Here is a 26,683-nt window from a genome sequence, read left to right as displayed (position 1 = left end):
TCACCCTCAATACCTCTAGTCACGTGATGGTTCTTGCCTTTGTGCAAGTCTTTGTTTTCATTAGTCAAGTTTGTTCTCTACCATTGTGCGCGCCTTTTGTTTGCTTTTTTTGTAGTTATAGTGTTAAAATAAAAGATGTCTTTACCTTCACGCCATGTCCACTCCAATCGCTTTGCACCTCGGGAAAACAATCCACGCCCAAGTCCTCCTCGTGACACACTGTGTCTGTTTGTAAGTACTCCATGTGTGTACGCTGCCGAACATGCTCCTCTGTTCGTAAACCAGCAATGACACGACATGACGACGACGGGGGGCGGGGGCGGGGGCGGACAAGGACTAGTACTTTTCAGAGGCGTTATAGTACCGAATACGATTCATTAGTACCGTGGTACTATACTAATACCGGTATACCGTACAACCCTAATGTATTTGTTTATTTATGTGTATATATACATATATTTTTTTGTTTTTACTTGATGTTGACGCTGTCCTCTGGTTTTGGATCAACACTTGCAATAAAAGTGAGTGGTGTAATTAACAGATTGGATCGAGCGACAATAACCTTCCGCATCTCTCTTGAGCTGCCCGTGGTGAAGGGAGGATAATCCGGGTTTAAGCCGTAAATATGATTCACAAACGTACGAAACATGTTGGAGGTGATAAAATGTGTAAGCCCTCAGCACCAATGAATGATAATGAAAGACAAGAGTCTGCTTGCCGGGCTGCCACTACACTTTGCACTTCCGTTTGCTGTGATGACGCCTCCATCTTCCTCCAAAGTAGTGATGGGAAACCTGATTCCCTTTAGTTCCTATGATTCATTAAGTGAATCGGGTACTTTCACTGCAGTCACCCCATGCGCAGAAACTTGAACAGTACTTGTGCAGAAACTCACACGTACTTGTCCCTCATTAAATTACAGCCGGAAATTTTGCCTCATTACCTGGTTTCCCAGTACCCGTCCGTCCGAATTCAATAAAAAAAAAAAAGATTGCGAGTTTTAAACGACTCCTTCATTTTTTCCAGGCTGCGTCTACATCGGGGGTGTCAAAAGTATCAGGCTCGCTAACAAGTTTATTCCGGCCTGTAGGATCAGTTTGCTGAATAAAAAAAATGACCTGCATTTTTTTTTTATGAAAAAGACTGCTGTTTTAAATGTGTTCACCGGATGTTGCAATAACTATTTAAGTGTAACCCATGACAGTGTTTAAGCGCTGTCTGGATTGGCTGCCACTACTCCAATCAGCGCAGGTGATTGGAATAAATTATCCACTCATCGGATAAAATAATCAATTGGTAAGATGCAAAGACTTACTTCAACTTGACCATCATCCATCAGTTCAAAATCCATGCAGTGCTTGCAATTGGTTGAATGCGCACCCTGAACTCCATTGTGTGTTTCTACATTTGTTACGTTTGTTCGCATTGGTTAACTTTGTAGTTATGTTATGTTATGTTTCGGCTTTGGTGTCTTTTTGATCATTGTTTTGTTTGTATTATAATTGTAATATTTGAATGATTAAGAGGTTTATTTAGCCTACTGATGTATATGTATAAATGGTTGATTTATATCGGCTAGTAAGGTAAAGTTTTGTACCTGACAGGGACAAGACTTTACTTTACTAGCCGATATAAATCAACCATTTATAAATAAAAATTAAATGTAATATTTGAATGATGATAAATGAATGTGTTGTGGCAGTTGCGGATGTCACCAATGCGGCGGTTTGAGGAAACACTCGATTGCTTTTCCAAACACGTCTCTAATGGTGGGAAGTGCTTACAGTTTAATGGATTTGTAAAAACACTAAGACAAAGTCTTGAGTTCATTGTGTTCTTCGTGGTGTTATGTTTTGTTTTAGGTGAACCCCAAGATGCAGAGGTGGCAGGCGTGTTGCAGGAAAACATGACTTTAATAGGATAACAGAAACCAGGAAACAGGATACCAGGAAAACCAGGATAACAGGAGACAGCAATCAGTCATCGAGCACTGACTGGAGGGCGAGGCAGGCATAAATAGCAGCAAGCTGATTGACAACAGGTGTGGCCAGGCTGACAATCAGTAACAGATGAGGGGAAACAGCGCACAGGGAAACAAGCAGGAAATGGAACCAACATAAGAGCACTGACAGGAAATAAACACCAACCCAGGAAACACAACTCAACGTGCCTGTGACAGATCGTCACAGTACCCCCCCCTTAAGGGATGGATTCTAGACGTCCCCCCCAGAAAACAAGGTTCAAATGTCACGAGAAAGTGAAGGGTGCAGTTTGCAGCGGATCGCCAAGCCTTGTGTCCCCGCAGCCAGCGAGGGACAGTCAGGTGGCGGCGACGCGTTGAATGGCGCTGCATCTGGCGAGTCGGGCGACCGCGGAACGGGAACTCTCTTGGCCGATGAGGAGGAGACGTGTGGGCGTCCGATGGCCGTCCGTGCGGCAGGAAAGCCGAAGGCCGTGGAGGTGACGAGCATGGCGGACGCGCCTTGGTACGGCCCGCCGTAGACGAGAAAGATGGCGGCGCCGTGGGACTGCCCGCCGGAGACGAAGAGGATGGCGACGCCGTGGGACTGCCCACTGAAGACGGAGAAGATGGCGGCGCCGGTGACGAGGAAGATGACGACGCCGTGGGATGGCCCGCTGGAGACGAGGAGACGAGGATGGTGTTTCCAGAACTGGAGCAGCTGGTGGCTGGGCTGTCGGTCTGTCCTCAGCTGGCGTCTGCGATGGCCTCATTTTTGACCAAAGTAAGACAAAGAAAACAATCTGAATTTGTCTTTATTTTTAAGTTATCATGCCGTGATTTTACCCATCTTGTCCACTTGGGAATTGATTTTTCTCCATGCGGCCCCTGACACCCCTGGTCTGCTTCATCCACACGGCTGGAAAAAAAAATCAACACATTTTTGGAGATGCAAATCCGGAATTATAATTATACAGGCATACAAAAAGACGTTCACAACAAGGAAACCGGAGAAGAAAAAAGTGCTTCTTGCACATTGTTCATAAAATGACATGAAAATTGCAACCTTTTCAACAGTTTTCACAGTTTTTTCCCTGTCCAATGTTGCCTTAATTGTATGAAAACAACATGACAAATTCCTGTCATAAAACTTTCATGCCAAATAATTGCTCATTTCATGTTTCTGGGTGCCCGGGAGGCCAGGATGACTGAGGAGCAACATCATGTCACATTTGGAATCTGAAGGAAACAGAGGCAGCCGGCCACGTTTTTTTAAACGCCGAACTTCGAAGGAGGAAGGTTTGGAATGACAGAATGTTCATCTCTTATTCAACCCTTTTGGCGAGTCTGCCCTTTTAAACGCTGGCACGGGAGGGGGCTTCTCTGGGCTTTTTCCTCTGATCATGTGACGCATCGCCACACAGAGAACACTTCCCTCGGTTTCCACGGTGACAGGATCCCTCCTCCTCCTCCTCCTCCTCCTCCTCCTCACCATTAGTGTGTCCACTTGCTCCTTGTCGTCGCCGTCAGGATGGGAGATAAAGGAACCAGGTAGCTATTTGTTTGTGCGTGTGCTTGTGTGTGAGTGCGTGTGTGTGTGTGTGTGTGTGTGTGTGTGTGTGTGTGTGTGTGTGTGTGTGTGTGTGTGTGTGTGTGTGTGTGTGTGTGTGTGTGTGTGTGTACGACATCGTCTCATGCCAGGCACGTGACATCTGATTTGGTCGTAAATCCTGAATGGTTGTTTTGTGTGCTCCTAAAATTGCAACACACCAGGAGTGTGTGTGTGCGTGTTTTTGTTTGAGAGCCGTGACAGTGTGGAATATGGTTACCATGACAACAAGTTCGGAACCGCTCATCATCTCCCGATAGGACGAGGAATTCCAGGGAAAAAGTATATTAGGCGGAGGAGCTAATGAGACAGGGAGACTTGACGAGACTTTTTTGGTGGACGCCTTCGTCAAAACGTCCGCTGATGTAATGTTTTATTTTTTTTAAAGACCCAATTGATGGTCGACAGAGACAAATGCTATAAAAAAAACCCGTTAACACCGTAAAATAAATGCAACAGGAAAATTCCCCAAAATAAACTCTAAAACCAACTGTGTGAAGGAGAAAAAAAAAACAGTTTTTCAGGCTAGCATGAACTAAGCAAATGGCCAGTTTGTCAGCGAGCTGTACTCAGTAGTAATACACTTTTCCACCACTTGGGGCAGTAAGGACAATGTCAAACAAACCGAAGAAGTCTGGAGTTAAAGTCCCTGAGGGGTTTCTTAGGCACAATGATTACGACCAAAGCGTTCATTTGCACTTTCATTTTATTGACAGTTCATTAAAAACATTAATTATTATCCATCCATCCCATCCATTTTCTACCGCTTATTCCCTTTTGGGGTCGCGGGGGGCGCTGGCGCCTATCTCAGCTACAATCGGGTGGAAGGCGAGGTACACCCTGGACAAGTCGCCACTTCATCGCAGGGCCAACACAGATAGACAGATCTATCATTCATTTAGTGAGATTTTATTATGTAAATGTATTTCTCATCAGTTTTGAAGGTCCCTTCTTTTGCAGTCTATTTGATTTACACAAAACCCAAAACCAGTCAAGTTTGCACGTTGTGTAAATGGTAAATAAAAACACAATACAATAATTTGCAAATCCTTTTTAACTTATATTCAATTGAATACACTGCAAAGACAAGATATTTAATGATTGAACTGGAAAATGTTCTTATTTTTTGCAAATACCGGTATTAACTCATTTGGAATTTGATGCCTGCAACATGTTTCAGAAAAGCTAGCACAAGTGGCAAGAAAGACTGAGAAAGTTGAGGTCAGCTCATCAAACACTTATTTGTAACACCCCACAGGTGAAGAGGATAATTGGGAATAAGTGGGTGCCATGATTGGGTATAAATGCTCAGTCATTCCCAAACAAGGATAGGCCAAGGGTCACCACTCTGTGAACAAATGCATAAGCAAATTGTTTAAGAACAACATTTCTCAACAAGCTGTTGCAAGGAATTTGGGGATTTCAACATAACGGTCAGTAAAATCATCAAAAGGTTCAGAGAATCTAGAGAAATCACTGCACGTAAGCGATAATATGGACCTTCGATCCCTCAGGCGGTACTGCATCAAAAAGTGACATCACTGTGGAAAGGATATCACCACATGGGCTCAGGAACACTTCAGAAAACCACTGTCAGTAACTACAGTTTGTCACTACATTTGCAAATGAATGAATGAATGGGTTTATTTGAGCCATGCAAACAAAACAAGAGAATGACATAAAATACAAAAGAAATATATAGATACATTATTTTTACACCTACATTGAAAACATTACATGTGCCTCATCTTTTGTAGATGTCAAGATTGGCTCAAAGGGGAGTGGGAAGAAGTAAACTTATTAGGTCCCACCCCTATACATATACAATATGTATATACAATATATAATACAATAAAATAATCGAAATCAAATCGAAAGCCATTTATCAACAACACCCAGAAAAGCTGCCGGCTTTGCTGGGCCCAACCTCATCATTGATGCAAAGTGGAAAAATGTTCTGTGGTCTGACGAGTCCACATTTTAAATAATTTTTGGAAACTGTGGACATTGTGTCGTGTTAACGTAAGTTGAAAAGAATGTGAAAATCACTACATTTTGTTTTTATTTACAAATTACACAACGTGCCAACTTCACTGGTGTTGGGGTTTGTACATCAGCCTGATAATCATGTTGGTGATTAAGACAGTTTTATATCATTTGACAAGGTTCATCCTGTTAAACTATTAAACTATCTGTCAGTTTTTACAGTGTACAATTAGATGTATGACTTGCTTTGAAACTCATAAGTCAAGCAGAAATGTGTTTATTTTATTTATTTATTTTTTACAAAAATTGTTTGTAAAGTGTGATAATATAATACTTGTTGCATAATTCAATAATATTAAAGTTTAGAGGGTATGCAATTTCATGCAGTACATATGTTTTTTTCTGTCAAGCTGGAAAGATACTTTATTGACAGATATTATTAAAATGATGCAGTGTAAAAGGTGACGTTTGTCAATATCAACAAGTATCAAATAATTATAGTTGCATATTACTTATACAAAACCAGTGTAGTTAGCACATTGTAAATTGTAAATAAAAACAGAATATAATGATTTGCTAATCCTCTTCAACCTATATTCAGTTGAATAGAGCGCAAAGACAAGATACTTAACGTTCAAACTGGTAAACTTGTTATTTTTTTGCAAATAATCATTAACTTAGAATTTAATGGCAGCAACACTTTGCAAAAAATGTATCACAGGGGCATTTTTACCACTGTGTTACATGGCCTTTCCTTTTAACCACACTCAGTAAACGTTTGGGAACTGAGGAGACACATTTTTTAAGCTTTTCAGGTGGAATTCTTTCCCATTCTTGCTTGATGTACAGCTTAAGTTGTTCAACAGTCCGGGGTCTCCGTTGTGGTATTTTAGGCTTCATAATGCGCCACACATTTTCAATGGGAGACAGGTCTGGACTACAGGCAGGCCAGTCTAGTACCTCCACTCTTTTACTATGAACACGTGGCTTGGCATTGTCTTGCTGAAATAAGCAGGGGCCTCCATTACAACGTTGCTTGGATGACAACATATGTTGCTCCAAAACCTGTATGTACCTTTCAGCATTAATGGAGCCTTCACAGATGTCTAAGTTAACCATGCCTTTGGCACTAATACACCTCCATACCATCACAGATGCTGGCTTTTCAACTTTGCGCCTATAACGGTCCGGATGGTTCTTTTCCTCTTTGGTGCGGAGGACACGACGTCCACAGTTTCCAAAAATAATTTGAAATGTGGACTCGTCGAACCACAAAACACTTTTCCACTTTGCTTCAGTCCATCTTAGATGACCTCGGGCCCAGCCAAGCCGGCGCCGTTTCTGGGTGTTGTTGATAAATGGCTTTGGCTTTTCATGGTAGAGTTTTAACTTGCACTTACAGATGTAGCGACACACTGTAGTTAGTGACAGTGGTTTTCTGAAGTATTCCTGAGCCCATGTGGTGATATCCTTTACACACTTATGTCACTTTTTGATGCAATAGCGCCTGAGGTATCCAAAGTCCGTAATATCATCGCTTACATGCAGTGATTTTTCCAGATTCTCTGAACCTTTTGATATTACAGACCGTAGCTCAGGGGTGCCCACACTTCTTCTGCAGGCGAGCTACTTTTCCATTGACCAAGTCGAGGGGATCTACCTCATTCATATATATCATTTATATGTTTTTATTTATGAAACATACGTTTTTATTAACATATTAAATGTTTTTAATGATAATGCAATAATTTTTTAACACATATAGAGTCCTTTCTTTCATGAAGACAAGAATATAAGTTGGTGTATTACCTGATTCGGATGACTTGCATTGATTGGAATCAGACAGAAGTGCGGATAACGTCGGCATTTTCAAATGGAGGAGAACAAAAGTCCTCCTTTCTGTCCAATACCACATGCAAGTGGTTGTTTTTTGGCATCTTTATTTATCCAGCTTCCATATTCGTTTTTATACAAGAAACCCATTAGCTCCGTCGCTTGCTAGCTTGTGCACGCCAGCTTTCTGAGACTTATTTTTTTAGCGCAGGCAAGAGGAAGCAGCGCTTTTATTGTGAAGATAGGAACTGTGCAGTCGGTCGTTCGAGTTTTGACAGCAGGTACGCCGCGAATGTGTTAAAATAAAAAGTGTTTCTCGCCTTCCTGTCTATCACTTTTTCTTAAAAATGAGCTCGCAGCAGTAAGTGTCATCTCACAAGACCCTCTGGTGTCGTGAATGTCAATCAAGTGACGAAAGTGACGTCTTGGTGAAGATTGACGAACGCTAATTTTTGGGTCTATTTTTTTAAATGCCCGGCTGCCGATCGACCGGTAGCTCGCGATCGGCGTCAATTGGTGGCCGTAAATTTCTTGCAATAGCTGGTTGAAAAATGTAGTTCTTAAACTGTTGGACAATTTGCTCACGCATTTGTTGACAAAGTGGTGATCCTCGCCCCATCCTTATTTGTGAATGACTGAGCATTTCTTGGAAGCTGCTTTTATACTCAATCATGGCACCCACCTGTACTTAATTAGCCTGTTCACCTGTGGGATAATCCAAGTAAGTTTTTGATGAGCATTCCTCAACTTTCTCTGACTTTTTTGCCACTTGTGCCAGCTTTTTCTTTTAACATGTTGCAGGCATCAAATTCCAATTTGCAAGTTTTCCAGTGTGAACATTAAATTTTTCATCTTTGCAGTCTATTCAATTTAATATAAGTTGAAAATGATTTGCAAATCATTGTATTTTGTTTTATATTTACCATTTACACAAAATGCCAACTTCACTGGTTTTGTTTTTTGTATATAAAAAGGAAGAAGCGTATTAGAAAGTACCCGGTAACTAAAGTGTCCGCATCAGTCTACATACAGCCTCATGAAGAAGAAAAAAATATCTTAATTGTCACATGTACAACGTATGGGTAACGCAAAAAAAAAACCCCCAAAACAATTACCACTCCACTTCAGCTTAAAGACAGCTTAAGTCCATTCCAGACAGTTAATAAGAGTTTTGGGGCAGCCCTACTGAAGAGATGTTTTATTTTTCAGAGTGTTTAAGAAAGCAAGCCCCAACGGGAAGGTAGGTTGTCTTCCTCGTTGACTTCCTTTTATTTCCTCCTTGAGGTGATTGGCTAACTGATTAAGCATCATTAGCTCTGCTGGCAGCTGATTGGCTGTACCAAATTCTTACCCCTTCAGCTCACCGTCTATCTGGGGAAGAGAGACTTTGTGGACCACGTGGACCGAGTGGAGCCTGTGGGTAAGTCACTTGTAAAGATTTGGCACCTTTTTGAGGGTAAAACAGCGGTTTGCTTTCTCTTTTGGTCTTGTTGTCAGATGGCGTGATCCTGATTGATCCGGAGTACTTGAAGGAGAGAAAAGGTTTGTCAGAAATATCATTTGGAACAAATCGAACCTGGAAGTTGAAAGTAGATTTGCAGTTTTAGTGCAGTGACGTGCGGTGAAGGTTAGGGATGGTACCTTTTTGCACCGACACGGTACCGATCCCTGGCACTCTATACTCAACCATATCAATTTCCGGTACTTTTTAATAATAAATAAAAAACATTCTAGGTAACATTTAAGCTGATAATAATAACTGTGTTATCTAGTTGTTATATTTTATTTTCTTACACTTCTGAGTCTGCATTAATTTCAGTCAGGAAGTAATCTTTGCCATTAAGTTGAATGTGCCAGTCTTGTCTACAAAATGTTTAAACTTTAAGTATTGTACTTATTACACACCAGCTATTTGATTGTTTGTAGTCTTTACAACATTTGGAGGTGTTGAAATCGCTATTAATAATCGGTAGCATGCATATGGCTAGTGCATTTTGCCAGGTGGAGCCTTACTTTTGAGTGCTTTCTATCAGGCACGCTTGTTTTGTTGGCATGGAAAACTACAATTGATGCAGTCTATAAATAATACACTAAGTATTTTTGATTTTGAGGCTAATACAAATACAATTACCAATAAAGCTAGTGTAAAACATTAGTTTGTTATAATGGTAACAGTTCAAATACTTGCTCGATGGAGACATGTTTCAAAAACCATGAATTTTTGGTTTAAATTGTCAAAATTAGCTAAAATGCTAGCATAAAACATAGGAAAATAGTTTACATACTTCTAAGATGGCATTAAGTATCAAAATCTGTGATTTTTACGTTTAAACATACAAAATTTGCTAAAATGTTAGTATAACACATGGGGAAATTTAGCATACTTCTAAGATGGTGCTTAGTATCAAAAGCCATGAATTTTAGGTATAAATAAATAACATTTGTAAAAATGGTAGCATAAAATGTTATGCTAACATTAGCATGATGCCATAGGAAGAGTAAGCATAATTAGCTAAAATGCTTGCATAAAATATAGGAAAAGTTAGCATATTTCTAATATGACGTTAAGTATAAAAATCCGTGATTTTTAGGTTTAAACATACAAAATGAGCTAAAATGCTAGCATAAAACATAGGAAAAGTTAGCATACTTCTGAAACGGTGCTTAGTATCAAAAGCCATAAATTCTAGGTAAAAATAAATAATATTTGTAAAAATGGTAGCATAAAATGTTATGCTAACGTTAGCCTGGTGCCAGGGGAAGAATTAGCATAATTACCTAAAATGCTAGCATAAAACATTGGAAAAGTTAGCATGTTTCTAAGATGGCCTTAAGTATCAAAATCCATGATTTTTAGGTTTAAACATACAAAATTAGCTAAAATGCTAGCATAACACATGGGAAAAGTTGGCATACTTCTAAAATGGAACCTAGTATCAAAAGCCTTGCATTTCAGGTATGAATAAATAACATTTGTAAAAATGATAACATAAATCATTAGCATGCTAACGTTAGCATGATGCTATAGAAAGTTAAAATATTTCTAAGATGGCGTTAAGTATCAAAAGCCATGATTTTTAGGTTTAAACATACAAAATTAGCTCAAATGCCAGCATAGAACATTGGAGGGGTTAGCAAACTTCCAAGATGGCACCGAGTATAAAAAGCTATGAATTTTAGGTATAATCAAATTACATTTGTAAAAATGGTAGCATAAAATATTATGCTAACGTTAGTATGATGGTATAGGAAGAGTTGGCATAATTCTAAGATGGCGTTAAGTGTCAAAATCCGTGATTTTTAGGTTTAAACATAAAAAATGAGTTAATATGCTAGCATAGAACATGGGAAAAGTTAGCATCCTTCTAAGATGGTGCTTAGTATCAAAAGCCATGAATTTTAGATATAAATAAATAACATTTGTAAAAAAAACAACTGTAGCATAAAACGTTAATGCTAACGTTAGCATAATGCCACAGGAAAAGTTAACAGATTTTTAGGTTCAAACACAGAAAATTAGCTAAAATGCTAACATGCAGCATGTGAATGGGTGCTTGATTCGCATGGGCCTGAGTAGTATTTAAAAAAATAAATAAATAAATAAATTTAACTGATGTGAATTCCTGTCTTGGTTTTCTCCTTGTTTTAACAAGCAAAGTATTAATGAACCTTTACCGTGCATTGATTTACGTGGACCCCGACTTAAACAAGCTTATAAACCTATTCGGGTGTTACCATTTAGTGGTCAATTGTACGGAATATGTACTGTAGTGTGCAATCTACTAGTAAAAGTTTAAATCAATCAATCAATCAAACCTTGCGGACTTGTAAGTTCACCGCATGTCACTGCTCTACAGTACGTGTCACCTTTAGAAGAGATGATTCTGTATGCCAGCTCACTTGTCATCACGCTTCCTTCCTCATGCAAGCTGAGTAATTTGTTCTTTGTGTGTCTGTGTCAGTTTTTGTGACACTCACCTGCGCTTTCCGATATGGACGCGAAGATTTGGACGTTCTCGGGTTGACCTTTCGTAAAGATTTGTTTGTGGCAAATGCGCAGGCGTTTCCTCCTCCCCCTGAGGAGCAGAAGACATTGACTCGCTTGCAGGAGCGGCTGATGAAAAAACTGGGAGAAAATGCGTACCCCTTCACCTTCCAGGTACCAGTTCGCTTTCCAGGTACTGCTCCCACTCGGGGAGTTCTTCAGTGGGTGTACAAATAATGTGAGTGTCTTTGCAGATCCCGCTCAACCTGCCGTGTTCTGTCACCCTGCAACCTGGCCCTGAGGACACCGGCAAGGTATTTGCTTCCTGTCAGGACTCCATTAACGCACACAACACATCTTGTTGATAATTCTACATTTCTTTACTTGATTTTTTAATGAAATTTATTTATTTTCTTTTTTTTTTTTTTAAACAATTGATTTCATTTTATTCATGATTTTTTTCCCCACAACTTATTTTTATTTAATTTTTGCACGATTACTCTCTTTTTTTTCTACGGAATTTCCATCCCATCCATTTTCTACTGCTTATTCCCTTTGGAGTTGCGGGGGGCGCTGGTGCCTATCTCAGCTACAATCGTGCGGAAGGCGGGGTACACCCTGGACAAGTCGCCATCTCATCGCAGTTTCTACAGAATGTATTTTATTTCATTTTATTTTATTGATTTACTATACAGGACTGTCTCAGAAAATTAGAATATTGTGATAAAGTCCTTTGTTTTCTGTAATTCAACTAAAAACATGAAAATATCATACATTCTGGATTCATTAAACATCAACTGAAATATTGCAAGCCTTTTATTATTTTAATATTGCTGATTATGGCTTAAGAAAACTCAAAAATCCTATCTCAAAAAATTAGAATATTTCCTCAGACCAAGTAAAAAAAAAATATTTATAACAGCAAAACAAAATCAAACATTTGAAAATGTCAATTAATGCACTCAGTACTTGGTTGGGAATCCTTTTGCATGGATTACTGCATCAATGCAGCGTGGCATGGAGGCAATCGGCCTGTGGCATTGCTGAGGTGTTATGGATGCCCAGGATGCTTCAAGAGCGGCCTTCAGCTCATTTGCATTATTGGGTCTGGTGTCTTTCAGCTTCTTCTTCACAATACCCCACAAATTCTCTATGGGGTTTAGGTCAGGAGAGTCGGCAGGCCAATGGAGGACAGTAATGCCATGGTCAGTACACCAGTTACTGCTGGTTTTGGCAATGTGAGCAGGTGCCAGATCATGCTGGGAAATTAAATCATCATCTCCATAGAGCTTTACAACATATGGAAGCATGTACACAGCTGCATTGACTCTGGACTTGATGAAACACAGTGGACCAAAACCAGCAGCAGACATGGCTCCCCAAACCATTGCTGACTGAGGGAACTTCCGTTGTCTAAAGTTCAGGAGTGGCTTGACCATGGGAATACGGCTATTGAAGCTGTATCTGTTGAAAAGCTCTATAAATTGGCCTTAGTGTGTGAATGTGAGTGGGAATGTTGTCTGTCTATCTGTGTTGGCCCTGCGATGAGCTGGTGACTTGTCCAGGGTGTACCCTGCCTTTAGAATCAGAATCATTTTTATTTGTCCGTTCCAACATGTACAAGACACATCAGAACTGAAATTACATTTTCGGCACAGTCCCGCTAAGAGCAGACATACATTCCGGGGGGGCGACAAGACGAGACCGCCGACGGATCAGCCGGTTACAGCGCTCCTTAAAAAGATAAGAAAAGGGTGACATTAGGAGAGGGGGGGAGTAAAAAAATATCAGTCCAAGGCTAGACCCTCAGGAGAGGTCTAGCCTGAGTCCAAGGAAAAAACCTCACATAGCATGACACACATTAAACATACATATATCACACCAACTTGCAACAGAGAGAGGGGTGGGTTTGCACGGGCCCGCTGTTCGCTCTGTAGCGCCGCTCAGCCATCCACAACCCCAGAGGAGATAAGCGGTGGTGAGGGTGTTGATTCAAGGGTAGGGGTCATGTGTGTGCGTATATGCCCAATTAACTCGGGAGAGGTGGTGAATGTTTTTGTATGGCAGCCAGGCTCCCTCGAACCTCTTTTTCTTGTCGAAAAGACTGTGTCAATTGCATCAAGAGTCCAGCTGATCATATTCATATTGAAATTTGGATTAGAGGACAGCGCAAAGAAAGAGACTTTTAAAAAGTTCAGACAAGGACAAAGACAAAGAGAGCAAGCAGGGAAGGAGGGAACGAAGAATGTGACCACCCTCACCAGAAGCTAAGATAGTAGCTGAGATAGGCACCAGCGCCCCCCGCAATCCCAAAGAGAATAAGCGGTAGAATATGGATGGATGGATGATATACCATATCTTTTTTTTTAACTTTATTTTATTTTTTCAGCAATTTATTTTGTAAGCAATCTATTGCATTTTTTATTTTTCTCATGCAATTTATCTGTGAAGTGAGGTTAATTATATTTGTATAATTTTAAACCAGTGTGGGTGGAATGGTGGGTAAAAGGTCTTGCCCAAGGACACAACGACAGTGACCGGATGGCAAAAGCTGGGATCGAACCTAGAACCCTCAAGTTGCTGGCACAGCCACTATAGCAATTTAGCTATGCTGCCCCACGTTTCTTTATTCATATGTATTTCATTTAAATTAGTTTTCTTCATGGAATTTATTTTTAGTTTATTTATTTTTTACGCAATTTATTTAATTTAGCTTTTGTTTTATCCAATTTATTTCAGTTTATTATTTTATTTTTAAATACAGTTTACTTAATTTTATTATTTTTTACACCATTTTATTTTATTAATATGCAATGAAATTAATTTCATTACTTTTAAAGAAAAATCACTCAATTTATTTTATTTTATTTATTTCTTACGCCGTTTATTGCATTTAATTACAATTTATTTTATTGTAATCATAATTTTTTAAACCAATGTATTGTTTATGCGCTTTATTTTATTTTATTCATAATTTTTTTAATCCAAGTTTTCATTTTATTAGTAAAGTGAAGTGAATTATATTATATAGCGCTTTTTCTCTAGTGACTCAAAGCGGTTTACAGAGTGAAACCCAATATCTAATTTTTACATTTAAAGCAGTGTGGGTGGCACTGGGAGCAGGTGGGTAAAGTGTCTTCCCCAAGGACACAACGGCAGTGACTTGGATGGCGGAAGCGGGTATCAAACCTGCAACCCTCAAGTTGCTGGCACGGCCGCTTTACCAACCGAGCTATAAATGTATATATGTATATACATACATGTGTATATATATATATATAAGTTCGTATGTATGTATATATATATGTTATACATACATATAAATACATACATATATGCATATATGTATATACACATCCATCCATCAATTTTCTACCGCTTATTCCCTTTTGGGGTCGCGGGGGGCGCTGGCGCCCATCTCAGCTACAATCGGGCGGAAGGCGGGGTACACCCTGGACAAGTCGCCACCTCATCTCAGGGCTGTATATACACATATATTTTATAATATATATTATAAAATAATAATTAAAAAAAATATATATATATATACAGTATATATATATTCGTATTTTTTTATTATTATTTTAAAAATGTTTATGACTGATTCCTTTTTGGTCCCTCGGTACAAACTTGAGGGGAGCCCTAAAAGTTAAAAAAAAAAAACTTTTTTTAGTTTGCGGCCCTCAGAGGAAAAGGTTTGTACACCCCTGATCTGAACAAACAACCTCTATCATTTAACTGAACTGTCCGTTTTTTTTATACCTACTATCTAATGATAACACAGGATTTAAAAAACACACAAAAAAAACAGATTTGAGGTAAAAGACTTGACTCTCACTTTTCTCCTTTAACCCCCAATGAATACTTCCTCCTGTCCAAAACACGGGTGTAAGTTGTTCAGCAAAATCCTGGTCAACTTGTTGACTAACAACATCTTGTTAGGTATCTGTGTAAACTGGGTTCATTTCCACTTAGCATTGATAGCTTATAGCTAGTTTTTTTTAGCATCAAGTGGCGCTACGTCTCGCCCTTTCGATACCCGATGTGGAGATGTGCTGTTGACGAGGCAGTAGCTGAAGAAGTGAATATGTTCATCGATATATAGGAATACTACTGCACTGTAAGGCTGACAAACCCTTTGCTCCTCAGGCCTGCGGTGTGGACTTTGAAGTCAAAGTATTTTGCGCCGACAATGTGGAAGAAAAGATCCACAAAAGGTAAAAGGCGGGCGGGCAGCACAACATGCATTATGAATGGAAATGCAGGCATGCACGCATTAGCAGCCCAAACATTTCCTGAGGCGTGCGATCAATAACATTCTGTCTAATTGACATGATGCGATTATCTGTGGTGCAGGAACTCAGTCCGTCTCGTGATCAGGAAGGTTCAGTTCGCCCCCGAGAAGCCGGGGCCGCAGCCCACCGCCGAGACCACCAGACATTTTCTCATGTCGGACAAGGCTCTGCACCTGGAGGCGTCTCTGGACAAGGAGGTGGATGAAAAGTTGTGGTTCTCACTTTGGGATCAGAGGTCTTATTGTCCCCGATTCCTTTCCGCTGGTCACCTCCTCCAGGAATTTAGTGTTGTCGCGATCGTGCCAATTCACGCTAACTCCACTAATCCTCAGGAATTATGCGCGTACTTTGTCCAAAGACCACAACTGCAACATTTTGGCCAATCAGACTTTCTAATCCAAAAACTTCTGTTTGTTTTGTAATGTAGACGAAACAGGAACAACAAGGTGTTACAATATATTGATTGATCAAACAGATCAGGCCTACTTTCTGTTCCTGTCTACAGCGCTAAGCATTGTGGGTAATGTAGTACTCAAACAGTTAACTTCTTAGTTACCGTATTTCCTTGAATTGCCGCAGGGCATATAGTATGCGCCTGCCTTGAATTACTGCCGGGTCAAACTCGCTTCCCAAAATAATTAGCGTATGCTTAGTATTACCGCCTGGTCAAACTTGTGACATCACGAGTGACATTTCCCCTGTCATCATTTTCAAAATGGAGGAGGCTGATTTCAATACCGGTAATTTGAAATCACATAAAGGGAAGAAGATTAAGAGCTATTCAGTAGGATTTAAGGTCCAAGCTTACATCACACTCAAATTTTTACTGCATATCTTTGGTAAGTGCCGGAGTGAGAAGAGGTTTTAAAATAATTAGCACATGCTTACTTTTACCGCATGCCTTTGGTAAGCGCAGGAGTGAGAAGAGGTTTTAAATTAGCGCCCCGGCGGCAATTCAAGGAAATACCGTAATTCCTATATTCATTCAACATGAATTTATCCAAAGAAAGACAATTAAGAACATATTTTTATTGGCAATGTCGACCTAGCAAGGAGGTGGCATTCACACCTTAGAGATGTTGAAGTGTGATGATAATCTCTCAACAAACATTAACGGAATAGATCTTTCTCAACAGTTCACAAATGCTCTTAAAGCGCGTATGTTGATGTGTTGAAACATAAATGGATGTTTGAACACTTTTCAGGAAAACTTAGCGTACTTCTAAGAAAACGCCACGCCATGACTTTTAGGTTGATATGAACAAAATGAGCAAAAAAGTTAGGATGAAATCTTAGCATGTTAACAGTAGCCTGTTATATTGGTTACAGTTGGTATAAATGCAAGATGGAGACATGTTTCAAAACCCATACATTTTTTGTTTAAATTATAAAAAATAGTCAAAATGCTAGCATAAAACATAGGAAAAGTTGGCATAAATCTAAGATGGCGGCAAGTATCAAAAGCCATAATTTTTAGGTATAAGTAAATAAAAACATTGAATAGTTGCTTTCATAAAATGTTAATATGCCAACGTTAGCATGATGCCTTATGAAAAGTTAGTATAATTCTAAGATGGTGTCAAGTATCAAAAGCCATGATTTTTTGGTTCAAACATACAAAATTAGCTAAAATGCTAGCATAAAACAGGAAATGTGTTGAAACATAAATGGATGTTTGAACACTTTTCAGAAAAAGTTAGCGCACTTCTAAGAAGATGCATCGTATCGAAAGCCATGATTTTTAGGTTAATGCGAATAAAATGAGCAAAAAAGCTAGGATAAAACCTTAGCATGCTAACATTAGTTTGTTATATTGGTAACAGTTAGTATACTTGCAAAATTTAGACATGTTTTAAATCCCATTAATTTTTTGTTTAAATTATCAAAAATAGCTCAAATGCTAGCATAAAACATAGGAAAAGTAAGCAGAAATCTAAGATGGCGGCAAGTATCAAAAGCCATGAATTTTAGGTACAAATAAATACAACTCTGGATAGATGATAGCATAAAACTTTAGTATGCCAACATTAGCATGATACTTTATGAAAAGTTTGGGTCATTCTAAAATGGCGTTAAGTATCAAAAGACATGATTTTTAGGTTCAAACATACAAAATTAGTTAAAATGCTAGCATCAAACATGGAAAAAAGTGAGCATGGATCTAAGATATATATATATAAATGCTAGCATAAAACATTAGCATGCTAACATTAGCATGATGCTAAAGGGAGTTAGCATGATTGTAAAATGGCGTTAAGTATCAAAAGTCAGGATGGTTAGGTTCAAACATACAAAATTAGCTAAAATGCTAGCATAAAACATAGGAAATGTGTTGTAACATTAATGGATGTTTGAAAACTTTTCAGGAAAGGTTAGCGTACTTTTTAAAAGACGCCTTGTATTGAAAGCCATGGTTTTTAGCTTGATATGAATAAAATAAGCAAAAAAGCTAGGATAAAACCTTAGCATGCTAACATTAGTTCGTTATATTAGGGACGGCGTGGCGCAGTTGGGAGAATGGCCGTGCGCAACCCGGGGTCCCTGGTTCAATCCCCACCTAGTAACAACCTCGTCACGTCCGTTGTGTCCTGAGCAAGACACTTCACCCTTGCTCCGGATGGGTGCTGGTTAGCGCCTTGCACGGCAGCTCCCTCCATGTGTGTGTGAATGGGTGAATGTGGAAGTAGTGTCAAAGCGCTTTGAGTACCTTGAAGGTAGAAAAGCACTATACAAGTACAACCCATTTACCATGACCATTATATTCATATTCATAAGATCTTCAGTGCCAAGCACTTGGTAGTCCACTACTTCTTCCTGGAGGCTATCCAGGTCCAACCACAGCTGCGGTTTGGAACTTAACCACGTATTTCTTCATCTTACTCGTCGTTGGCGTTGCCACGGTTGTATCTTTCTTGTTCTTCTGCTTCGTCTCCTTGTTGTGTGCGCAGTTGTGCACTGCACTCTCTAAAAGCCGTAGATGTTATTGTCACATATGCATGTACAGTAGATGGCAGTATTGTCCTGTTTAAGAGTGTCACAATATTGCTGTTTACGGCAAACAAACTGCTTTACGGTAGACGAAAACGTGACTCTTGTTGTTGTGTGTTGTTACCGCGCTGGGAGGACGTTAATGAAACTCCCTAATAATAAACCCACATAAGAAACCAAGAACTCGCACTCGATCATTCTACAGTTGTAACATCATTGGGTAGACACAAAGCTGCAATTGTTACTTTAAACAATAATAAAATATTCGAATCGACAAATTCATCTGAGGTTGATCCACAGATTTAACCTTTGAAAGTAAAAGCATTATATACTAATATATGACTTATTTTTAGCCTTTTTGATTACTGAGAACTTTAGGTTGATTTTTTTTTCATGCTAATGTCATTGTTCAAAAAATAATAATGAATCAAAAACATTATTAATGATTGACAATTTCAAGGCTCCAATTATGTCATGTCAAATATTCCACAGGATGGAAAATATTGGATTTTGCCATAAAAACTAGGTTTTCATTAACAAAAATGGCATACAACATAATAAAATAAAAGATTGTATATCAATGGATAAATTTGAAGTTGATATATATATATATATATATATATATATATATATATGCAGTGGGGCAAAAAAAGTATTTAGTCAGCCACCGATTGTGCAAGTTCTCCCACTTAAAATGATGACAGAGGTCTGTAATTTTCATCATAGGTAAACTTCAACTGTGAAAGACAGAATGTGAAAAAAAATCCAGGAATTCACATTGTAGAAAATTTTAAGAATTTATTCGTAAATTATGGTGGAAAATAAGTATTTGGTCAACCATTCAAAGCTCTCACTGATGGAAGGAAGTTTTGGCTCAAAATCTCACGATACATGGCTCCATTCATTCTTTCCTTAACACAGTTAAATCGTCCGGTCCCCTTAGCAGAAAAACAGCCCCAAAGCATGATGTTTCCACCCCCATGCTTCACAGTAGGTTTGGTGTTCTTGGGATGCAACTCAGTATTCTTCTTCCTCCAAACACGACGAGTTGAATTTATACAAAAAAGTTCTATTTTGGTTTCATCTGACCACAAGACATTCTCACAATCCTCTGCTGTATCATCCATGTATCCATTTTGGTATAAACTCAACTCGTCGTGTACATATAAACAATGTATGAGCTGAACAAAATAGTGCAAAAAGCAATACGGTAAAAGGTGTCGAATAAAAAGTAAAACATTTGCTAAATAATTGCTCGTTACAAGCAACAATTAAAAGATTGATAGCAAATTCTTAGAATCACACGTTGATTCAATGTTAGGGGAAAAAAAGCCTCAAATACATGGAAACTTTCTGAAAAAGCTGCCATGAATTCTGGCATTTTATCCAGCGCCCATTTAAAAAAACGCCAATGAAATCATGGAGGGACTGACTTGCAATAGTTAGCCCTTACAGTGAATTCAAGTCTGCACCATTAACTGAAAGCTGAAATTTTCAGATCTACTACCACGGTGAGCCCATCAGCGTCAACGTCCACGTCACCAACAACACCAACAAGACGGTGAAGAAGATGAAGGTGTCAGGTACGTGAATGACTCCCTGGCGTCTGGCGTGACTTTTTAACGACACTGTGCTCGTGCTTCCACAGTGCGACAATACGCCGACATCTGCTTGTTCAACACCGCTCAGTACAAATGTCCTGTTGCTACCCAGGAGTCTGAGTGAGTCTTCTCAGAACTGATGTTGTCCTTCTTTGAATCATCTGTCTGTATTATTGTGTCAACATTTTGATAAAGGGATAGAGTTGGCGACTTAGTCCTGCATCATCATAACTATTACAGAGAGTAGGCAAAGCTGGGTAAGGAATGGGTACCGAATTCTGTACTTTTTTTGTCATTGACCGAATCCTGCTGGTCCAACCGGACACCGATTCACATGAAAGCCAATGGTGGCACGTTACTATACCGGGGATATGTATCCAAACCTCTACAAAATTTATTGGAGCAATTTGGTGCATGTTAAAGGTCCTGGGGACCCAAAAGGGTCTCAGTCACTAAAGTGTTAACATTAGTCAGATCCCAACATTGATATAACGTTGATTGTAAATACAGGTCCCTTAAAACTGACTTTGAAACAACGTTGCAAAATTGTTGTATTTGTGTAAATTGAGACAACGTTGGTGTGTAATCTACTTTGTTGGTTATTGGTAATCAATATCAGAACACAACATTGATTCAATGTTGTCAAAAAGCATGTTGTTTCAACATTGTGTTTGTGTTGTAGAATATTGGTTGGGAAATGACCAAAATTCAATGGTCAAATCAATGTCAGAACCCAACATTGATTCAACGTCATCAAAAAGCGTGTTGTTTCAGTGTTGTAGAATATTGGTTGGGGAATGACCAACGTTCAATTGTAAAATCAACACCAGAACCCAACATTGATTCAACGTTGTCAAAAAGCATGTTGTTTCAACATTGTGTTTGTGTTTTAGAATATTGGTTGAAAAATGACCAAAATGTAATCGTCAAATCAACGTCAGAACCAAACATTGATTCAACGTCATCAAAAAGTATGTAGTTTCAACGTTGTATTTGTGTTGTAGAATATTGGTTGGGAAATGACCAAAATTCAATGTTCAAATTAACACCAGAACCCAGCATTGATTCAACGTTGTCAAAAGGCATGTTGTTTCAACGTTGTGTTTGTGTTGTAGAATATTGGTTGGGAAATGACTAAAATTTAATGGTCAAATCAACACCAAAACCCAAAATTGTTTCAACGTTGTATTTATGTTGTAAAATATGGATTGGGAAATGACCAAAATTCAATGGTCAAATCAATATCAGAACATGGCATTGTTTAAACATCATCAAAAAGTATGTTGTTTCAACTTTGTGTTTGTGTTGTAGAATATTGGTTGGGAACTGACCAAAATTCAATGATCAAATCAACGTCAGAACCCAACATTGATTTTACGTCATCAAAAAGCATGTTTCAACGTTATGCTTGAGTTGCTCAACGTCAGGACCTAGTTTAACAAGTTCTCAACCTTATTTCAATGTCGTGTGCCTGCTGGGATGTATTTTTCTTTACTTTCAACGCTAAAATATTCATAGCGCAACTTCAGATCCATCCGCTGACATAAAGTTGAAACTTTTTTAATCTTTTGTGCGCTTTTTATCAAAAACTAAATAAGCAATAGTTCCTACAACAAAATCTTCAAAGTTGAATATATATGATCCATTTTGTTTTGAGCCTTAAATGTCTAAATAATTCATAACATTACCCTTTTTTGTTATAATTTTTTGAACAGGGAAAGTTTAAAACAAAATCAATGTTGCGAGTGACGTGCACTTTGGGTCATGGCGATCACTTCAAACAGCACTGAGAGCTGACTCAGCCACACATTTTCGATGGGGGACAGGTTTGGACATCAGGCGGGCCAGGAAAGTACCCGCACTCTTTTACTACGAAGCCACGCTGTTGTAACACGTGGCTTGGCATTGTCTTGCTGAAATAAGCAGGGGCGTCCATGATAACGTTGCTTGGATGGCAACATATGTTGCTCCAAAACCTGTATGGACCATTCAGCATTAATGGTGCCTTCACAGATATGTAAGTTACCCATGCCTTGGTCACTAATACACCCCCATTCCATCACAGATGCTGGCTTTTTACGGACCTTTGATCCCTCAGGCTGTACTGCATCAAAAACCGACATCAGTGTGTAAAGGATATCACCATATGGGCTCAGGAACACTTCATAAAACCACTGTCAGTAACTACAGTTGGTCGCTACATCTGTAAGTGCAAGTTAAAACTCTACTATACAAAGCCAAACCAATTTATTAACAACACCCTGAAACGCCACCGGCTTTGCTGGGCCCGAGCTCATCTAAGATGGACTGATGCAAAGTGGAAAAGTGTTCTGTGGTCTGACGGGGCCACATTTCAAATTATATTTGGAAACAGAGGACGTGGTGTCCTTCAGAACAAAGAGGAAAATAACCATTTGGATTGTTATAGGCGCAAAGTTCAAAAGCCAGCATTTGTGATGGTATGGAGGTGTATTAGTGCCCAAGACATGGGTAACTTACACATCTGTGAAGGCACCATTACTGCTGAAAGGTCCATACAGGTAATGTTGCAATTTTTATTGCCAACAAAGAAACTGACACAAAAAATGCTCCAACATTCGTAAAGTAAAGCTCCACTTTTCCAAAAATGCACTAGCTTGATGCTAATATACATTGGCTTTGCTATTGACATGCTACTGATTAGCATTAGCGATTTTACATGGTGATTTCAACACATCCAAATTTGGTAATGACAACTACAACTAAGATGCACGTTACAATCAAACAGCTGCTGCTTAAAAGATACAAAGCCTACACTATTAACTCTTTTCATGGCGCAACCAAAACAACACCCCTTAAAATATACACAACTGTAATTACAACCTAATGTTTTACTTGCTAAAATTCAGAAATGTGATTATAAAAGATGTAACAACTGAAGAGCAGTTGTCATAGTGAGATCATTTTAAATGTTGCCGTTGAATAAAACATTTTATTATCACAAACAATATTTATTAACAAAAAGGACAGAAAAGAATTGAGAACCACTGGTGTGCAGTATTATGACTCACGTAAAAGTACAAAGTAGTAAATGATGATTTCAATCAATGTAGTAACAAAGTGAAAGTAGTGTTTCATTTTCACTATAAAAAATCAAAAGTACAAAGTATGTTGCATTAAAACTACTCTGATAGGTAAGAGGTATCCAAAGTAACTAAAGTAAAAGTAACTGAGTAAGTTCTGTTCTTACAAAACAATGTGTACTGCTTTTATGAAATACATTTTTCCACAAATGTCTTCTTGACGAAACGTTTCTCTTCTCAGCGACGTCGTGGCCTCCAGTTCCACTTTCTGCAAAGTCTTCACCCTCACGCCATTTTTGTCCAACAACCGGGAGAAGCGAGGCCTCGCTCTGGACGGCAAGCTGAAGCACGAAGACACCAACCTGGCCTCCAGCACGCTGTGAGTCCACTGACGCGTTCATGGAAACTCCAACGTTTGAGTTGTGGAGTGGGCTTTCTCTTTTCGCCCTATACTTTATAGATACCTCGTCGGCAACTAAATATTCTCAGAGCATAAGGAGATGAATAAATACTTAATAATACGCAGCATGTTTATTGGCCCATCTCAAGTCTCTCGTATTTTTATTTTTGTAGGTTTCTCATATTGAAGGACTAAAAGTAACAGGAGTGAGTTTTTAGCATATAATTAAAAAATACGTAAAATATAGCCACATTATAGTCATGCTTTGTAGCATATTGACAATAAGCACATTTATTTTGAAAACAAAGAAATCAAAAGTGAATGTAATGAGAGTTTCAATCTTTATTTATATATCATATATTTATTTACGTGTGTATATATATATTAGTATCAACTAATATCGGCCACAAGTTCCTCACTCTGATCGACAAACACTTCCCCAAATGCAACACCATAAGAAAAGTATTCAACAAGAACAACATTAAATTGAGCTACAGCTGTATAAATAACATATAACAAATCATTTCAAACCACAACAAAGCAATTGCAAAAGGACTGCCCACCCCCAGACTGAACGACTCCAAAACCAATAAGGAATGTAACTGCCGCAGGAAACCTGATTGCCCTCTCAACGGGGGGTGCTTAGAAACATCAGTCGTTTACCAAGTAAAGGTAACACGCAAGGACATTAACACATCCGACACGTACGTAGAATTAACCGAAGGACAGTTTAAAGCCAGATGGAATAATCACAAGGCCACCTTTAGAAACCAGACCTTGCGGAATTCTACAGAACTCAGCAAGCACATTTGGAACCGCAAAGACAATAATGTTGAATATTCAATAACATGGCAAATTCTTGCATCCAGCACACCTTACAACAGTGGTAATAAAAGATGCAACCTATGCTTAAAAGAGAAACTGTTTATTATATAACACCCAGACCTGTCATCACTCAACAAGCGCAGTGAAATCATATCAGCATGCCATCACAGACGGAAACACCTCCTAGGTAACACATGAGCCAATCACCACGCTCCTACGCTTGCCTGTACCTACCCACTCTGTGCCCTATATAAACCATTGTATGTGAATGCTTCCATTAAAATCTCCTGACGATGGAGGGAACCCCTCATGAAACAGTTCTGTAGAGATGAAGTAGTCTTGTGATTTTTCCCACACATAAATATTGTATATATATATATATATATATCGGTGTATATATACTGTATTCCAGAAATAAAATCACGCACATGTCAAAAGTTATTTAAAAAAAAAAAAAGTTTTTTATTCTAACCATTCTGCACAGTGTGAGTAGAAATATCAATTCATCTACAGATAGAATATTTAGTAAACTTGCGTCCATGACCTGCAGAGGACGTGAATGATGCAACTTCTTGTGGATCATGTGACTTGTGGAACATTGTACTTTATTCAGAGGACGTCATTCGTTATGTAACAGGACTGAGTCACACCTCGCGGACACGACTAAAGTGTGAATTTTAACTATGGGTGTCCACTTTTTCGTTTCCGATATTCAATATTCGAGCCTTGATCATTGGTCTGATACGATATTGGCAGGAATCACACAAACTTGTATTATTTAGTTAGAAAAGGTTTAATCGAGTGAAATGAGTCAAACAGAAACATTGGTAGGTATGAAAAACACAAACCTATTTATTACTAACCGTCTAGATTCGACCGATGCTTAAGTAACTTTAAGACAGGGGTGTCCAAAGTGGGGCTCAGGGGTCAATTTCGGCCTGCAGCTCGTAAAAATTTAAAAGATTTAATTGCTATGGAGATGTTATTAGTAATGCCGTTGGTCTGACCAACCTTCTCCCAGGTAGAAGGCCGCATTGGTGGTGTGACTGGATCAAGTAAGACACCGGTGACGAATCGTTGAACAATGGTTGTGTTGTACGACTTCCACACACATCTGTTTTAGGCTGTAACTAACCCTTGGCATTAACCTCAAAATGTAGTCCATCCCAGGGATCATAGGCCGTTTACTAGCCTTTTTCGTGTGGGATATAAGATGTTCCACATATGATGTCAAACTTAATACCCATACTTCATTACCTGGCCACAAGGTACCGCTGTTTACCCAAACTGACTACTTGCTCCAGGACCAATGTCAACTTTCATCATATGCAAAACATGTCATTTAGTATTGTAACAGATACCACACTGTCAAAAAATATGTTTTAAAAGTCACACTTTTGGATTAATCGTGATTACTCCCAAGTAGTGCTAGTGGTGTAAACTCACTTGCATGATTTCAATGAACTTGAACATTTCAATGAAATGGAAAAAAGATTCCAATAGTTGGTGATAAATGCAAATGCCAGAATAGATAGAAGGTAAAGGAGCAAAAGAAAGTGCGTGATTAATCTGTGTATATACAAGATTAATGCAACATATGTTGTGTTTATCGCATAAATTTACTCAATTATTAGGTTACACTAATTTTATTTGTCACCTATAACCTAAAGCTAATGTGGAGGTTTTCTTCAGCTAGCTTAGCATATGTCTGCTTTTAGCATCTTTAATGTACAAACTTTTTCTGAATGTGGCCCTCGCTGGAAAAAGTTTGGGTTGAAGTGGAGTGATAATTGGCTTTTCTGTGACACCCAGTGGCCAATACAGTTTAATGAAGTTAAGCCCATGACGCGGGAAGTTGAAAGATGCGGACAGGTTTGTTACTGGATACTTTCTAATACGCTTCTGCCTCGGAGACTTTGTGTGTGCATTTAATATTGATTTTTAAACGTGTTTATATATTGACAGGCGTGCTGTTTTACATTGCAATATTGTCCGACACTTGTCTAGCTAGTGCGCCATTGTGTGCTTAGCTGTTGTGTAGCTGCTAGCTCTGAGTGTAATTTTAGGAAGCAGGGAACAGATGTTGTTTTTCCAGTGTTACAGTAGTTTGCAAAATATTTACAAACCCTGTTTCCATAT

The 26,683-nt window shown here is 38.8% G+C and overlaps 2 protein-coding genes across 2 annotated transcripts in view; one reads left to right on the top strand and one right to left on the bottom strand.

Moving 5' to 3' along the window:
- Window positions 1–1,903: 1,903 nt before the first annotated feature.
- On the bottom strand, window positions 1,904–23,720 carry LOC133537430 (uncharacterized). The gene is made up of 5 exons (XM_061878437.1): window positions 23,542–23,720; window positions 11,367–11,514; window positions 8,835–8,913; window positions 2,807–2,879; window positions 1,904–2,718 (listed from the first exon to the last, which is right to left on the bottom strand). Exons 1-5 carry the CDS (start codon window positions 23,718–23,720, stop codon window positions 2,241–2,243), a joined length of 957 nt encoding a protein of 318 aa, XP_061734421.1. The 3' UTR covers window positions 1,904–2,240.
- arrb1 (arrestin, beta 1) overlaps window positions 3,373–26,683 on the top strand; it is a 37,949-nt gene continuing 14,638 nt past the window's right edge. Inside the window, exons 1-11 of the mRNA XM_061877845.1 lie at window positions 3,373–3,511; window positions 8,598–8,628; window positions 8,748–8,808; window positions 8,886–8,930; window positions 11,351–11,547; window positions 11,628–11,687; window positions 15,523–15,590; window positions 15,730–15,865; window positions 20,155–20,239; window positions 20,305–20,377; window positions 23,561–23,698. Coding sequence (XP_061733829.1) covers window positions 3,492–3,511; window positions 8,598–8,628; window positions 8,748–8,808; window positions 8,886–8,930; window positions 11,351–11,547; window positions 11,628–11,687; window positions 15,523–15,590; window positions 15,730–15,865; window positions 20,155–20,239; window positions 20,305–20,377; window positions 23,561–23,698 — 914 coding nt within the window. The 5' untranslated portion in view covers window positions 3,373–3,491. The remainder of the gene's footprint in view (window positions 3,512–8,597; window positions 8,629–8,747; window positions 8,809–8,885; window positions 8,931–11,350; window positions 11,548–11,627; window positions 11,688–15,522; window positions 15,591–15,729; window positions 15,866–20,154; window positions 20,240–20,304; window positions 20,378–23,560; window positions 23,699–26,683) is intronic.

This window comes from Nerophis ophidion, linkage group LG18 (genome assembly GCF_033978795.1).
Source record: "Nerophis ophidion isolate RoL-2023_Sa linkage group LG18, RoL_Noph_v1.0, whole genome shotgun sequence".
NCBI classification, from domain to species: Eukaryota; Metazoa; Chordata; class Actinopteri; order Syngnathiformes; family Syngnathidae; genus Nerophis; species Nerophis ophidion.
This window is presented reverse-complemented; position numbering and strand designations above follow the sequence as displayed.

Bases quoted from the DNA above. Each gene is read 5' to 3' on its own strand.
- LOC133537430 (XM_061878437.1), bottom strand. From the start codon at position 23,720: ATGAACGCGTCAGTGGACTCACAGCGTGCTGGAGGCCAGGTTGGTGTC. The intron at 11,515-23,541 runs GTCAAGAAGACA...ATTTTCTCCCAG, and splicing joins GCTGAGAAGAGAAACGTTTC to TTTTTTCATCAGCCGCTCCT. The intron at 2,880-8,834 runs GTGCCAAATCTT...TTTTTTTTCCAG, and splicing joins GCTGTTTTACCCTCAAAAAG to CCGTGTGGATGAAGCAGACC.